This window comes from Rhipicephalus sanguineus, chromosome 5, assembly GCF_013339695.2.
Source record: "Rhipicephalus sanguineus isolate Rsan-2018 chromosome 5, BIME_Rsan_1.4, whole genome shotgun sequence".
In the NCBI taxonomy this organism is placed as follows: domain Eukaryota; kingdom Metazoa; phylum Arthropoda; class Arachnida; order Ixodida; family Ixodidae; genus Rhipicephalus; species Rhipicephalus sanguineus.
This window is the reverse complement of record NC_051180.1, coordinates 95,532,850-95,549,180: the sequence shown is the minus strand read 5'-3', so window position 1 is coordinate 95,549,180 and position 16,331 is coordinate 95,532,850. Positions and strand designations below refer to the sequence as shown.

General features: G+C 46.4%; 1 protein-coding gene across 6 annotated transcripts in view; it reads right to left on the bottom strand.

The window, feature by feature from the left end:
- The window catches only part of LOC119394014 (uncharacterized), a 56,635-nt gene extending 41,050 nt beyond the window's left edge, over nt 1–15,585 (bottom strand). For all 6 annotated transcript variants that reach the window (XM_049415585.1, XM_049415586.1, XM_049415583.1 and 3 more), the window contains exons 1-2: nt 15,321–15,585; nt 15,039–15,078 (exon numbers count right to left, since the gene is read on the bottom strand). In XM_049415585.1, the coding sequence (XP_049271542.1) occupies nt 15,039–15,078; nt 15,321–15,551 (271 nt within the window). In that variant the 5' untranslated portion in view covers nt 15,552–15,585. The remainder of the gene's footprint in view (nt 1–15,038; nt 15,079–15,320) is intronic.
- Nucleotides 15,586–16,331: the final 746 nt, after the last annotated feature.

Below are 16,331 nucleotides of genomic sequence, written 5' to 3'. Positions count from 1 at the left end.
GAGAGTTGCCCTTAAAAGGAAGACTGTGTGGCCTCCTCTTTTAAATTTAGGTCATTTTAGCACCGCAGAGGTACACGTCACGGTCGTCTATTGGTTATGGTGCCCGACTGCTGACCCGAAGGTCGCAGGATCGAATCCCAGCCGCGGCAGCCACATTTTCGATTGAGACGAAAATGCTTGCGGCCTGTATACTTAGATTTAGGTGCACGTTGAAGAACCCCAGGTGATCGAAATTTCCAGAGTCCTCCACTACAGTGTCCCTCATAATCATATTGTGGTTTTGGGACGTTAAACCCCAGCAATTATTATTAGCACCACAGAGGCATCATATTTTTGTAGACACAATCACCACCAACCAATCTATGTGCCGTGCTGGTTAACTTGCAGTGCCCAAACCGGGCAAAGGGCCCTTTAATTACTAACTGCAATCTTGAGGCTGAGCTTCCTATTGGCCCCCCAGTTCAGTTGTGAAAAAGGGAAACTACTGGGAAACTTGAAACTGCCACATAGTGTCAGACTGCATAACTCTGGCTTTTCAAATGAGGTTATGATTTTTAAAGATTTCCGTGGCCCTAAGGAACCTCCTGCCACTTGCTGAAACAAAGTGCACAGTAACTGTTGCATATTCTTACATGCTTTTACTTGTATGAATTGCATTAGAAGCCAAACAGTTCCGCATCAAACGTGCACACTCTAGAAACAAAAGTGCACAGATGACAAGAGTTGCACATAAGTTCTCGTTTTTGGCCAGTTTGATACAACCTAAATTAAGTTAAACCAACAAGAATAGATGTTTCAGCTCCTTTAAATGAATTTGGTGAATCTTACCCTGCTATTGCACAAATTATTAAATCATGAGGGAAAAATACTTTTTTGCTATGCAACTGTATTTTGTATCATTCTGAAAAAAAAAATGACATTTATTTGACACATAGAAATGAAGATATCAGTATGTGCCAAATATGACACAATGTGCAAATCCACAGAAAACTTTTTCACATTAAGTGAAGTTCAATTGGCAACTGTACTTCATTTCATACTTCAGGTGTAACGCTCTGGAGGCCAGCGAGATTTCTTGCAATAGATGCTTTTGCACCAAGAAATAGTTCCATGATTTTACCACCCGTAATGTGATATCTTAATTTTTAGGCCGCATAATAAATGAAGGTGCTTTGTGCCTTAGAAGTAAACAAACCCTGCCATACTGCATCGATATGTTGCTCTGGATCGCTTAGCGCCTTTTTCTTTTTGTTTTTTCCCCTTTGTTTTAGTTTCTCATTTGCAGTCCATTGCGATGCCTGGCGCACAGGCTCATGCTCGGCTTGCACGAGCATTTACAACAGCCAGTGCTGGGCAGTATCAAAGATACATGTATCTTAGATACTATCTTAGATACTCTATGGCTATCTTGTATCTGTATCGCGATATGTCTCGCAAGATGAGTATCTGTATCTGTATTTCCGATACATTCAATAATGTATCGAGTATCTTAAGCTACAAGATACTTCTATAGAAACACCCCCGAGCGAAACAATAAGTGTCGGCTGAACTCCGCTTCTCAAGCTGATACTGCTACCGCTAAGCCACCAGAATAAAACTATGGGACAGTGACATTCTTTTATTTTTCCGCCAGGGTGCCTCAGCGAGCACATGCTATTAGGTCTACGCGTCCCCATTGGTGGAGCAGAGTCACGTGATGGAACTCGGGACATCTCGACAAAAACTAGCACACGAACGTCTACGCGCATCCGACCTTTTGTTTTCTCGATGTTTACTTTCTTTGTAGTTGTGTCAGTGTTATGAAATTTGTTCCGTATACCGTAACACAAATTCTGCTTACAATTTAGTAAAATAGCGAAATTGAGTTTGCATTATAACAAATGAAATTATAAAAAACCAAAAATGTTAGGAAGGGGATTTAAGAAACATAATAATAAGTAATCCGTTTTTCTCATGCGCGTCCATACGAGCCGTTTCATGCTATTTTCTATAGGCACTGAGTTTTCTCTTGTCTCACCTTCAGATCTATGTTGACGATTCATCATGCTCTAATGTCATACTTTTTAGGGGTGTCGCCTGTATCGTATTTATACAGGGTTCTTCATGTAACTGGAACCAAATATTTACAAAGAAGCGGTTAACCTCAACTGAATAAAACCAACGACCTGGTTAACTGCCATGTGGTAAACCATGTTGTATTTTTATATATCGCTTAATTTGTTAATTCACTAAGATGAATTATGCAACATGCATAATATTCACTTTAGGGCCAAGTGCGTTTCGTTACTTTGTAGAGGGCATTCCAAAACGACCGATCCAACTTTTTGTGGAAACGTACAGGGGGGGATGGAAAGAAACGCGAACAGTGCGGCATCTAGATTCTTCACGGTTTCGCATATCTTTTCACGCTCTTGTACCCTGGATGATAATAAAAGCCAACAGAGTCTTCAATTATACAATCAAGAACCATTCTAGCATCTTTTTATTGTCACCAAGGTCGCTGCGTGAGGAAAACAGCGCGCAGCACTCTTCAAATTTCTTTCCATCCCCACTGTACATGCTACGTAGTGACTTTTACCGGCGCTTAAAGAAAGCCGGAGAAATATTACCACGTTACTGCTTTCGTGTGCTACCGTACTGCAGCGCTCTCAAACGTGCATCGAGCGCAAGGACCGGCGAGTGGACCGCGGCAAAATAAGCGGCCACTGCTCTAAGCATCGGCTCCACAGTGCGTCCGCATTTCTGACTGCTGCACACGGCAAGTAAACGCCATCGTCCCTTATTAGCGATAGGCTCAAGGTTCGCGCGCCGGTTATTTTGGTGGAAGAGAGTGCTGCCGTACGGTAGCGCATAAGCGCAGTCACGTGGTTTGATTTCATTCACCGCGCAGCATGTACGTCGCCAAAAAAGTTTTATCGGTCGTTTTCAAATGCGCTCTATTACGTGACGAAGTGCACTTGGCCCTAAAGGGAATATTGAAAATGTTGCATGTTTGCCCTTAGTTAATTAACCAAGTCAGCGCTGTACAAAAATGCTACAACCAGCGCCCCATGACGGTAGACCGTATGCCGTCGGTTTCATTCAGTCGCGGTTAACCACTTCTTTTTTAAATATTCGGTTCTGCTTACATGAAAAGTGTATACTTATTCAATTTGATTGTTTAATACGGAACCGTCCTCCTAATTCACTTATATTCATTTTCCTTGTTTAGGTCACCGTATTTTTTTTGTTTTTTGTTTTTTTTTTTTTACTTTTAGAAAACAGCAGGTAGCAGAGCTAGAAGTGGCAATAGTGTGAATAGTGTACTGGAAATAATGGGTAGTGGGGATCTGGCTTGGAAGGAGAAGACGACGACGAGTTTATTCATAAAAAACTACGTTTCGGTGTTGTCCCGATTGTCATCTCTCGCTGATCGGCTCTACCGTCTGAGGACTTGGTCACCCAGAACGCCTCGTGACATTTGGTGGAGCTGTGGGGTACTTCCAGACCTGGAACTCCGAAACCGGATGATCCCTCCCGTGCCAACCATGCCTGACGATGCTGGGCAGAGTAATATTCCCCAGGCGTCACCTGCAGTCGTCTGTTCAGGTACGCCACGCCAATGAGACCCTCCCATCTTCAGTGGAGCTGAAGATCAAGACGTGGACAATTGGTTGTCATTGTACGACAAAGTCAGCGTCTCTAATAAATGGAATGACGCGGATAAACTGAGCTTCGTCAGCTTCTACCTCTCCGGAGTCGCCAACGTTTGGTTCCACAAACACGAATCAGAGTTTCCCACCTGGACGGCACTCAAAGCTAGACTTCAAGAGGTATTCGGTCGCCCCGCCGTCCGCAAGCTTCGGGCTGAGCAACAGCTGCGTAGTCGTGCTCAACAAAAAGGTGAAAGCTTCACCAGCTACATAGAAGATGTAGTTGACATTTGCCGGCGCATTAACCCGTCCACGACCGAAGAGGAGAAGATAAGGAACATCCTGAAAGGCATAGAGGACGACGCCTTCCAAATGCTCTTGGCGAAAAACCCACAGACGGTCAACGAAGTGATTACTCTTTGCCAGAGCTACGAAGAACTGCGCAAACAACGGCTTTCCACACGACGAGCTCTAATACCAGACGGCACGCTTTCGGCTTTAACAAACAGTTCATGTGCTGTTGCTTCCGACTCGTCGTTCCTCGACCAGGTCAAGCAATTTGTTCGGGAAGAAGTCGCACGCCAGCTGTCTCTTCTGCCAGCCGCCCAAGCATCTGAATCGCTCCTGACTCCCGAGATCCGTCAGGTCATACACGAACAAGTCGCAGGCATCGTACCACTTGCTCATCGGCCGGCTCCAGTGACAGCTCCACTTACGTACACTGCAGCCGCCGCCAAGCCGAGGCCGCCGTCTGCAGCTGTGCAATACGCACCTACGCCCACCTTCTCTTCACCTTTACCCGCGACCGCAAACTATACGCCGACAAGAAACTACGGTCCGCCACCGCAGCCCCTTCACCCGGCTCGGCAATACCTCGCTGAATCTGCGGCCCCTGTTTTCAATCCGTGGCGCACCCAAGACAACCGGCCCATCTGTTTCTCATGCGGATGTGCTGGCCATGTAGCACGATTTTGCCGCCGCCGTGCTTGGTATTCCGACTCTGCACGACCACAAAGCAATGGTCCGGACTACACCTACCGTTCTGCTCCTGCCGGTCCACACTTCGACGCCGCGCCTTCTTCCCGAGGCTACAGTACTCGTCGGTCTCCATCCCCTCGTCGACGTTCTCTGTCTCCCCTTATCCGCCGACCTGAAGCTGTCCACGAGGAAAACTGAATGACGCAGTTCCGGAGGCAAGAACTGCGATATCAGCGAACTGCGCAAGACCTCATTTATTCCCTACCAATGTAATTGTCGTTTTTGCCGAAGGTATTGCCGTTCATGCGCTTGTCGATACGGGAGCAGCGGTGTCAGTTATTTCTGACCAGCTTCGTCTTAAGCTCAGAAAAGTCACGACGCCGTTTTCTGCGATTTCACTACGTACAGCAAGCGCCGAGCCGATTGACCCACTGGGAGCGTGCACCGTCCGGGTTTGTACAGACGATGCCCTGTACCACATTGAGTTTGTCGTTCTGCCTCGCTGCTCTCATGCCACGATTTTAGGCTGGAACTTCCTGTCATCTCATGATGCCGTTATCGATTGCGCCCGTGCTGAACTTTCGCTGTCTCCGTTCAGCGGCAACATTTTCGAAGATTCCTCCGCCGCCTCTTGTCAAGTGTTAGTCGCCAGCGACACCGACGTTCCTCCTTTCTCTTCCACCCTTGTACCCGTGTCTTGCGCTGCATTTGCGGACTCCACAGTTCTTTTCACACCGTCGAAGCTTGCTACTCACCGTCATCCTTTCTTGCTCCCTTTTGCCCTTCTTACCGTTCGACAGGGTGTCAGCGCACTTTATGTTGTGAACATGTTTTCTTGTCCTGCTACCTTGCACCACGCTGAGTGTCTCGGTCATGCTGACGAACTTGACCAAAGCTTTGTTTATACTGTGCCTGACAACCCGGCTTCTGTAGAGGTTGACGCCGTCGGCGTTGACGCTACTCCTGCGGAGCCGTCTGGTGAAGTCACGTTTTCTCGGTACATTGACCCCAACCTCACTTCGAGTCAGCACGCCCAGATTGTCGCCCTCCTTAACCGCTTTCGGACGTCATTCGACCTACAACAAGCTCGTTTAGGCCGCACTTCCACAGTTGTCCACCACATCGACACCGGAGACCATGAGCCATTGCGCCAACGGCCGTATCGTGTGTCTGCAACGGAGCGCCGCGTCATCGACGAGCATGTAGGAGACATGATCAAACACGGTGTAATACAACCTTCGAACAGTCCCTGGGCCTCTCCTGTAGTGCTGGTCAGGAAGAAGGATGGCACCATTCGCTTTTGTGTAGACTACCGTCGACTCAACAAGATAACCCGTAAGGATGTTTATCCTCTACCACGTATTGACGACGCGCTAGACTGCCTCCAAGGCTCCGAATTCTTCTCGTCCATCGACTTACGGTCCAGATACTGGCAGGTCCCGGTGGCTGAGACAGACCGCCCGAAGAATGCGTTCGTCACCCCTGACGGTCTATATGAGTTTACCGTCATGCCCTTCGGTCTGTGCAATGCGCCTGCAACATTTGAAAGAATGATAGATAACATTCTACGTGGACTCAAGTGGCAGGTCTGCCTTTGTTATCTCGACGACATTGTCATATTTTCACCGCACTTTCAATCCCATCTACTTCAACTTGAACGCGTCCTGACATGCATCACCAACGCAAGCCTCCAGCTCAATTTGAAGAAGTGTCGCTTTGCAGCTCGGCAGCTAGTCATTCTCGGCCATGTCGTGTCAAAAGATGGGGTGCTCCCTGATCCGTCAAAACTTCAAGCTGTCGCTGAGTTCCCACGGCCAAAGACCTTGAAAGAACTTCGCAGCTTCATCGGGTTAAGCTCGTACTTTCACCGCTTCGTCCGCAACTTCGCGACCATCATAGACCCTTTGACAAAGCTTCTTCGTGCTGACCACAACCTTTCAACCTGGTCACCAAGTTGCGAGGCCGCGTTTACAACGCTGCGTCATCTCCTGACCTCTCCTCCGATCCTACGGCATTTCGACCCCAGCGCTCCGACAGAAGTTCACACGGACGCCAGCGGTGTCGGCCTTGGCGCCGTTCTTGCCCAACGAAAGGCTGGCTTCGATGAGTACGTCGTTGCTTTCGCCAGTCGCGCACTCACGAAGGCTGAAGCCAACTATTCTGTCACAGAAAAAGAATGCTTGGCTATAATTTGGGCCATAACTAAATTCCGACCTTATCTCTACGGCCGCCCATTTGACGTGATAATGAACCACCATTCCCTGCGCTGGCTTTCTTCTTTAAAGGAACCTTCCGGTCGTCTAGCTCGATGGGCGCTTCGACTCCAAGTGTACAACATTCGAGTACTCTACCGTTCCGGCCGAAAACACTCCGACGCAGACACCTTGTCTCGCTTTCCTCTACATAGCGAGACTAATTCACCTAACGTGCCGTTATCGGAGTCGTCCATCTCTGCCACAAACATGCCTTTGGAGCAGAAGAAGGACCCATGGATTGTTTCTCTGCTAAACTTCCTGCAACACCCATCGGCACCCCCCGTCAACCGTGCATTACGTCACCAAGCACACCACTTCTCCGTTCGCGATGGGCTGTTATACCGCCGTAACTACCCCCAGGATGGTCGCAAATGGTTACTTGTGGTCCCTCGGCATCTCCGTTCGGATCTCTGTGCGGCGTTCCACGATGATCCACAGTGTGCAGATGCAAGGGTACTGAAAACTTACACACGCCTCCGCCTTCGTTATTATTGGCGCGGGATGTACAGATTCGTCCGTCATTATGTACACTCATGCCTCGCGTGCCAACGCCGCAAGGATCCTCCTCGTCGTTCAGCTGCCCCGCTGCAACCTCTGCCTTGCCCAGGACGTGCATTTGATCGCGTAGGCGTTGATCTCTATGGCCCTCTACCAAGCACATCAGACGGCAACCGCTGGGTTATCGTGGCCATCGACCATCTTACGCGTTATGCGGAAACTTCACCTATGCCCAGCGCCTCTGCGCGTGATGTTGCATCGTTTCTTCTGCGCCACATCATACTTCGCCATGGAGCCCCAAGAGAATTACTCAGCGATAAAGGGCGTGTATTTCTATCCGACGTCATAGAAGCTCTTCTCAAAGAATGTCGTATCATTCACCGTACAACAACTGTGTATCACCCGCAGACTAATGGGATGGCTGAGCGCTTCAATCGCACTCTTGGTGACATGATGGCCATGTACGTCGCGTCTGACCATAGCAATTGGGACCATGTTCTCCCATTTGTCACATATGCTTATAATACCGCCACGCAGGCCACCACAGGATTTTCCCCCTTCTTCCTACTTTATGGGCACGAGCCATCCTCCACCATGAATACAATTCTTCCGTATCGCCCTGATGCCTCGGAGTCTACTACCCTGTCCCAGGCTGCTGCACACGCAGAAGAGTGCCGAAAGCTCTCCCGTATGTTGACGTCAGAGGACCAGCAGCGCCAGAAGCACCACCGTGATGCCGCCGTCGCGCCTGCATCCTATTCTCCTGGCTCGCTTGTGTGGCTTTGGGTGCCTGCCTCGACCCCTGGGTTGTCCCCGAAACTCATGTCAAAGTACCAGGGTCCTTACCGTGTAGTGAACCAAACATCTCCCGTCAACTATATCGTGGAGCCTCTTGAACCACCTTCGGATAAGCGCCGTCGCAACCGCGAAATTGTGCATGTAAAACGTTTAAAGCGTTACCATGATCCCCCTGTGTTATCGTACCCCTAGGTAGCCGGGACGGCTTCTTTTATCCGGGGGAGATAACTGTACTGGAAATAATGGGTAGTGGGGATCTGGCTTGGAAGGAGAAGACGACGACGAGTTTATTCATAAAAAACTACGTTTCGGTGTTGTCCCAATTGTCATCTCTCGCTGATCGGCTCTACCGTCTGAGGGCTTGGTCACCCAGAACGCCTCGTGACAATAGCAACGATATCCTGCGGCATTTTGTGTCGGTATACTATACGTCTGAGACGTTTCTGGGCGGCACAACTCCTCTCGGAGAAGAAAAATTTGGCAGATCTCACGTACCGTGGGAATCGATGTTATGCGAAGCATGCGCGGAATGGTGACAGTACAGTAATTTTTCACATTGAGTGGAACGTTATGGAATGACGCTAGAGAAATATGGAAGTGCTATATGCACACTCATATGTTGAAGAGTCGCATATCTATTATATAACCAGTTGTTTACAGTTGTGTAACGATGGCAACAGCAACATGGGTGTTACCAACACCAGACGCAGTAAGCTGATATGTAGTGCTTATATTCTTCAATACTGGATAGCGCGAATCCGAACAGGACATAGAAGGAACACAGATGCACAGGACAGGCGTTACTCGCAACTGAGCTTTATTCAGGCAAGTTTCCCTAGATATATACACAGCCGAGTGGCACGCGCAGGCGCACTGCACGTAGGTTAGTCACAGTTACAGTTGTTATGCTTATACTTGTCCGTTATTACGGAGAACACACGCACGTTTCACGAACCCGTGTGTATGCGTAGAATGGGTTCTTTACAGTTCTTGAACAAGGTCATCGTCACCGTGATCAGTGTGCACCAGCAGCTGGACCGGACTTGTTAATCGGATCCGTTCGTGATCGCGGCTATGAGGAGGCAAGTGCAGTGAAGTGCGAGGTATAGTGCAACTGGTGGAAATCGTGGATGCCTCTTACGATGAAATGATCTATGATGCCTCCTATCGTGGACGTGGCAGTGAGGTCTTTTGATGCTCTCTCCACATCCAATCCGTCTTTCCCGCACTATAAGGACCAAGCGTTGTTGGGTCTTGATAAATCAATGATGAAGTCACCGCAATGATGAGAGGCCTGGTTCTCTCAGCAGATTTATTGTAGGAAGCGCTGACGCCGTTTTTTGAGTAATCCATGTGATCCACGTTGCGGACCACGTGGACGAGGGGATAGTAGTTGAGCGTCTTCCAGGGTGTCCTGTGTGCAGTTTCCTCACTTTCCTTGTGTCCGCCGCTGTGGTGTAGCGGTTAAGGTGCTTGGCTGCTAACCCAAAGGTCGCGGGTTCGATCCCGGCCGCGGCGGTCACATTTCGATAAAGGCGAAATGCTAGATGCCCGTGTTCTGTGCGATCTCGGTACACGTTAAAGAATACCCGGTGGTCAAAATTTCCGGAGCCCTTCGCTACGGCGTCTCTCATATCATATCGTGGTTTTCGGATACAAAACCCTAACAATTATTATTATTATCACTTTCCTTGCGTGTCAATGTGTGTGTTCGCGGTTACTGTGTTGGTTGAGACTCTGTATCACCTGTGGCACATACCTGCATAACATTAACTCTGGTTTACGGGTATGTGCCACACGTGACTGAGAGAAAGGGTTTCATGACGTACACGACAGGCATTTTGCGTTATTCATGTCATCATCAGTGAATCGTGTTCGTCATACACTGATCCTCTGCTGTGCCAATTTTGGTATATTACAAATTATGGAGATGACCAGGAGAGCGCCCAGACGTAGGCGGCTAGATAGATAGATAGATAGATAGATAGATAGATAGATAGATAGATAGAGAGATGGATAGATAGATAGATACGTAGATAGAAACGGCCAAAGTGCCTGAGGTTCGCTAAGAAATGCTTCGCATTTAAAATGGTACAAGATTGCACGTTAGTGAATATGTTGCTAACAAACGCTTTACGCCAGCAGATAACTAGAATATGAAAACCCATTGCAGTTCTATGTCCTCAATGAATTTTGAGCGCTGACTCTGTAGTTATCATCTTCAAACGATGCAACACAAGAAATATCACTACCCGCGTTGTTGCTGCTCTACAAATGTCGGGTGATGCGGTAGTGCGAAAACGGTAATACGCTTACGGAGAAGGTAAGACTGCACAGTGGCAATCGCGACATCGTGCGGAGGCTTCGTAATGGTGTTCTTGCAAACAGATGGCAACCAGCTAGCTGATTGCTAAGTAGAGCAGCGACACCCATCAATTACAAAAGTGTCAAGCAAAAACCACTGAAACCGCAGTGTATAAAGAGCTGTCATGTTAAACAGCCAAAGAAATCTGAATAACTTGTTTCGGAATGAAACGAGTATACGCTCAGCAAGAAGGATACAACTTTCGAGATACAAACAGGCATTTCAATAAAATTATACAGAGTTGGCCGCATTAAGAAATTTTCCAGTAAACACTTTTGTAAATAGGTCTTTGCTGCTTCACTATATCAATCTATAATAGTAAATTTGCAAATGTATCGAAGTATCTTAAGATACAATTGGGTAGTATCGTATCGGATACAATTATTGCGCTAGTATCTTGTATCTGTATCTCAAATACTTCTTGCCCGAATATCTTGTATCGTATCACGATACAGTTTCAAAGTATCTTTACCCAGCCCTGACAACAGCGAAAGGCAAGCATGAGACATGCGGACTTGCACATTTTGCTGACCAAACTTCTTGCATAGCCTCTGCAGCGTTGCACCTGGTGTGCGAAACGGAGTATACTGCAGTTGCTTCCTGAATTCAAACAGAGGTGGACTTTGCATTTGCTGCAACGCACAGATTTCTTTGAGCAAAAGTGGACGTCGGCAGTTACCAGGCGTCCCTGAACACTGGCATTATGAACGTGCCAGAGGCGTTCCAGGCACTACAGCTCAATACCACCAAAGAAGAGAACGAATGAAAATTCTAAACATTTGTAGCTTGAAATTTACTATTCAGTGAACTCAAACCTGAAAATAAACAACGCTGTGGCATGCACACAGCGTGGCGTGGAGCTGTAGTGTCGATGCACACAACGCTCATATTAGAGAAGACCGCAGAACACCACTTTGTCTCCACTGCAGGCCTTCATCGGCATGTGCATTATGGTGCATCCGCATAGCTCACTAGCTCAAGTAGCATTGTTCGCATCTAGACCTAAATCTCGGCATGTGCTGAGCAGGTGCCATGAATCATAAGTGCATTCAACAGGGCACTGGCAGTGGCGCCTTGAGGGTTCATAGAGTTGCATCGCAGTAATATTTACCTTCTTGCATGTGAGAACCATCATGGAAACTGCTGAGAGTGTCACAGGGCATCTCCAGCTAGCAAAACATGCATCACAGCACGCGTTGGCGCCAAAAAACTAGAAAAGCGCGCCAAAGTCAACTTTCATATATGACAATTCACGAAAACTATAATTTATTATTCACACGCCCATACTTTTATCATCATCCGAGTCTCAGAGGTCTGAATCTTCCCTTCTGGAGGGAATATCAGCGCCACAGGTCCTTTGTTGAGGCTTTCACAATTCGTAAAACATACGTGAATCCATGCTGTCACTCGGTCAGCACTCCAACGGAGATTTGCACAGTGTGCCAAATCTGGCACATACCGACTTGCAGTCAAAGCCCACAGTTTCTTTCGCGAAAAAAAAAAAAAAGAAAACCTTTTACTTCTGCCTGCTGTTTACCCCCCAAAGCACACAAACATTTTTTAATAATTGCGGCAAAGGTCTGATATGCTAGAAAAAATATTCAAACCTTGCCTCACACACAAAATGATTTCAAGAGTTTTTCTGAGACAAGAACTGCTCTTGCTTTGGAAAGCTTACTGTAGATGGCAGTACGTCTTTTATTCGAGATCGGGAAGGCTATAGGCACTGCACTGTGTGCGCCAGTTTCTTAGCAAGCATTCAAGATGGAAGCTTGTGATGAAAAATTGGTAAATAGGGTGTGTGTGCTGGAACCGACGTATCAAGCAGACTTGTCTTCCTCAAGGCTGCAACTCTGGCACACGGTGCGACAGAAGGTTAATTTATCATATAGTTTAAAGTTTCACATTAATAGTTCGTAAGCATCAGCACACTATTACTTGCAACACGCTAGCCCAGCAGGTCACATGACAACCTGGAAGTGCAAGAGGTTTCGAGACAACTTATCTAGGTATATGCGTACCTGCACAGATAACATTGAGCTATATTGCCTATAGTCATGAGCTCGGCACCTGACAAACAAGAGTGGTGACGCATCCCACCATATGCCAACAAGGAAGTGCCAGGTCTCTGCTTTCTCTGAATTTGAAGGGATTACTATTCCCACCCACCACAGGCAAATTCACACTTGTCACCACTGCTGGCACTGTAGAATCCTCCACTTAATTGCTGCTCTCTTGAGCTAACTTGGTTCACTATTATTTCCTTCAACAAAGGATTAAAAATGCATATATTTCCACCTTCTTTCGCTAAAGCTCTCAACGTTGAATTTTTTTAGGGCTCTGAATGGCAAACCGACTCAAACATTCTCGCTTTTTCTTGGTTTCGAAACACTGTAGAAGTCTATGACTATTGGTAATTAGTATACATGTTTTGACAATGTATCTTTTTTTTTTTCTACTGAAACCAAATCACACAAGAACAGATTCTGAAATGACAGAGCTCATCATTACGTAGATAGAAGTAAGCTCCTACAAACTGCCCCACCAGCTTTGGATACTTCCTGCACAGTGTAGAGATAACCGTCTGTTTGTTGGCATCGTTTCATTGTCCACTTCGACGGCTACAAAACCTTGGAGGCAGGTTATGCTGAGCCCAGCAATAATATGTAGGTGTGACCTGTGTGTAGCTGAATGCGTTAGGTGGCCTGTACTGACACACCATAAGAAGTAAGAGAGAGGAATTTACGCAACATACATTTAACTGCAACCATACCTAAATGGTACACATGTTTCGATACCACCATTAATCTTCTAAATGCTACACTTCAGTTAAAGAATATAAATAACACCCCCTTTGTTTTCCATGACTTCATTGGCTTCATAGAATAGGCCGTGGGTGTATCAAAACTGCTCTTATTCACTCTTCAAAAGCTTTTTCTTACTCAGATAATCTTGTAGTTTTGTCTGCATTTTAGCAAGCATGTAGTTCACATGCTAATCATCCAAAAAGCTTCGTGGTAGATATCAGGTCAGTTCAGTTCCTGCATAATGCAGAGTTGGAGGCTTTTTGTTCAGTTTTCTGAAATCTCTCATGTGCTTTCTGACAAATCTTCTAAGAATAAACAAACTCTCAAGAATCAAAGCAAAGCTGCTGGTACAAAACGACACCGTGGGTATAAATAGACTATGTGCCTGATCGAAACGATCCCATTGATGAACGAGTCGAAGGATTCATTGTTCCCAGAATTCCTGTTGCCGTGACAGACCCAGTCCTTCACTGCGTCCTTGAGTTCATCATCCTAGTTGAAGCGTGTCCCTTTCAGGTGTTTTTTTCAGGGGACCAAACATGTGCAATTCCCAGGCAATGAATGGTGGCCGGTTTAACACCTTCCGCTGTCAGAAATCGGATAACGTCCCGTTACTCCTCAATCGCCGAATTTTGCAATGTGAACGCTATCCTGTCCACACACACACACACACTGCCACGTCAATTGCACAGCGCTCTTTATAAGAGGCTCTGCTTTCTACTGCACACGTGGGTGCCCCCGCATGCTCCAATCCACGGCAGAGGCTCCAATCGCATCCCTAGATGTCTCGCTACATTCTCCCATAGCGGCATAGGCATCTATGTAAATGGTTATGTTGTTACGACGTTTTGTACCTTTGCATTTGAACGCCCCTTGTAGTAATTTCAATGCAGACGCTCCCAAAACATACAATGGCACATAGCTGCCATGTGCCGCACACGTAGCACTTTTTGTAACTACAAACAAGGCTAGGTGGCCAGCAATACGTGAAATGCTTCACATAATTGTTTGGTTAAACATATCGAGACTTCAGCGCAGTCACACATGGACGCTTTCACATTTTCATCACGGCTGTAACCGTGTTCTGGCATAGCAGATACACGGTTATATAACATTAGTTTTTATATATGAGATAAAGTACACATGGAACATATCTCACACAAAAGAAAAGTGAAGAAGGAATTATTATGTAAATTCAAGTAACTGTAGCCTATGTGAATGCGCAAATAATGAACAGTGTCAGATACATATCACTTTGGGAGTTTAGGAACCTTTGGCAGCAGGCATTCATAGCTATACTTTCCAAAAACAAATCGCAGGAGCTTCTTCTGCGAACACAGCTGCCAACGCAGGCGTAAACAAGACTGTCAGCGAAATGAACACAAAGTTTTACAACTGTTATTAGAGTGTTCTAGTACGTTTGGGTACATTTCTACTTTGTTTGGGTACGCTTGGGAACACTAGAGTGTTCTAGTGCGCTTGGGTACATTTTGAGCAGCAAGTAATTATTTTTTGATGCCTCGATGAGAAACGACAGTTTTGCCAACCCAACCCTGCGGCTTGAGAATCCCGATCGTACACTTCTGTCTTTACAAAACATCGCGATTTTTTTTTTTTTTTAAACGATTAACACCTCGCAGGCTGCGCCCAAACGTTCCCAGGCAAGTGATTTCGCGATTAACTGACGAGAAACTGCGTCACTTACTGTTTGTATGATGTAAGGTGCATGACCCAGGTGGACGTAACTGAAAAAAAAGTAGCAAAATAAAATTAATTGCTGAACTATGATTCGCGGGAATGAGGTTCACTAATGATACGATGCAATCAGCTGTTCCGTGTTCGGAGTACTCGATTGCGTGAGAAAGTACGAACCCGAAGACGGGGAGATAACAGCACACAGTTTTTATTATTACGAACGTGTGCTTGTCTTCAAACTGATTACACGGCTTCTCGTCATAGGCGCGCGGGTAATGAAGAAGATGTTTACCATGAAAGAGCAATCCGTTTGCAGAGAGACGATGCTCGTATTGCAGAACGCAGGGTAATATGGGTCGCTGCTGCCGACATCACTAAATGAGCACAGCAGAGGTACAATCACAAGTAACTTAGCGAAGAAGCAGCTCCAAACGATGGACATGTTGTCGGTCTTTAGATCCCACAACACTGCAAAGACTGCAAACAGTTCATCACGAAGGAAGTCACTGGGAAACCACCTCATGAAACACCTGCAACAAGTTGGAAAGTAAAAGTAAATCACGTGTGACGGTGTGAAAGTAGATGATGATGTTGAGAAACTTGATGACTTGATGCCCACGTATTTCCCGAGTTTCCGTCGCACATTTTAAAGGCGATGCATTTGTACAGCAAACGGCAAATTGTAAACCAAAATGCTTTTAAAAGTTGTGTTATTTTGAGAAAATGATTAATTCCGTGATGACTCGACTTTTAGCTCACAGAAGCATAGCCTTCGAGATTTGTAGCTGCGGCAGTTCAAGGGTCATCGTCATGATCATCATTTTTTTTTTTTGAACGCGCGCACATGCATGGTAGTGTTCTGTGGTGACATCTTTTAGTTTACTTCACTCACCATTTGAAGCTACCACAATTTGACCATTCTTTGCCAGTAAGAAATAAATGCACGTATTTCATGCTGCATCCCTTCCCCTTTCCTCTCGCTGCAAGGGGCCCCTCATCACCAGATTCACCACCGGTCCACAAGGGGTCCCCGAAATATTCATGGCTGAGAACCACTGCCATACGCTGTGCAATTAACTCTTTTCGTAAGTCCAAGTAAAGCTGGTTGGTCAGATATATACAGCTCAACCCCTTTGTAAGAGACACGCACCTGGGAGTAGTGTCCCTTATATTAAGTGTCTTTTATAAGCAGGTTTATAAGCAGGCGTCAGCTCTTGTAAACAGTTTTGTCTCTTACATCAGTGTCTCTTGTAAAAGGGTTCAACAGTGTTCTGTGGTTCAACTGTGTATGTAAAATGCTTTG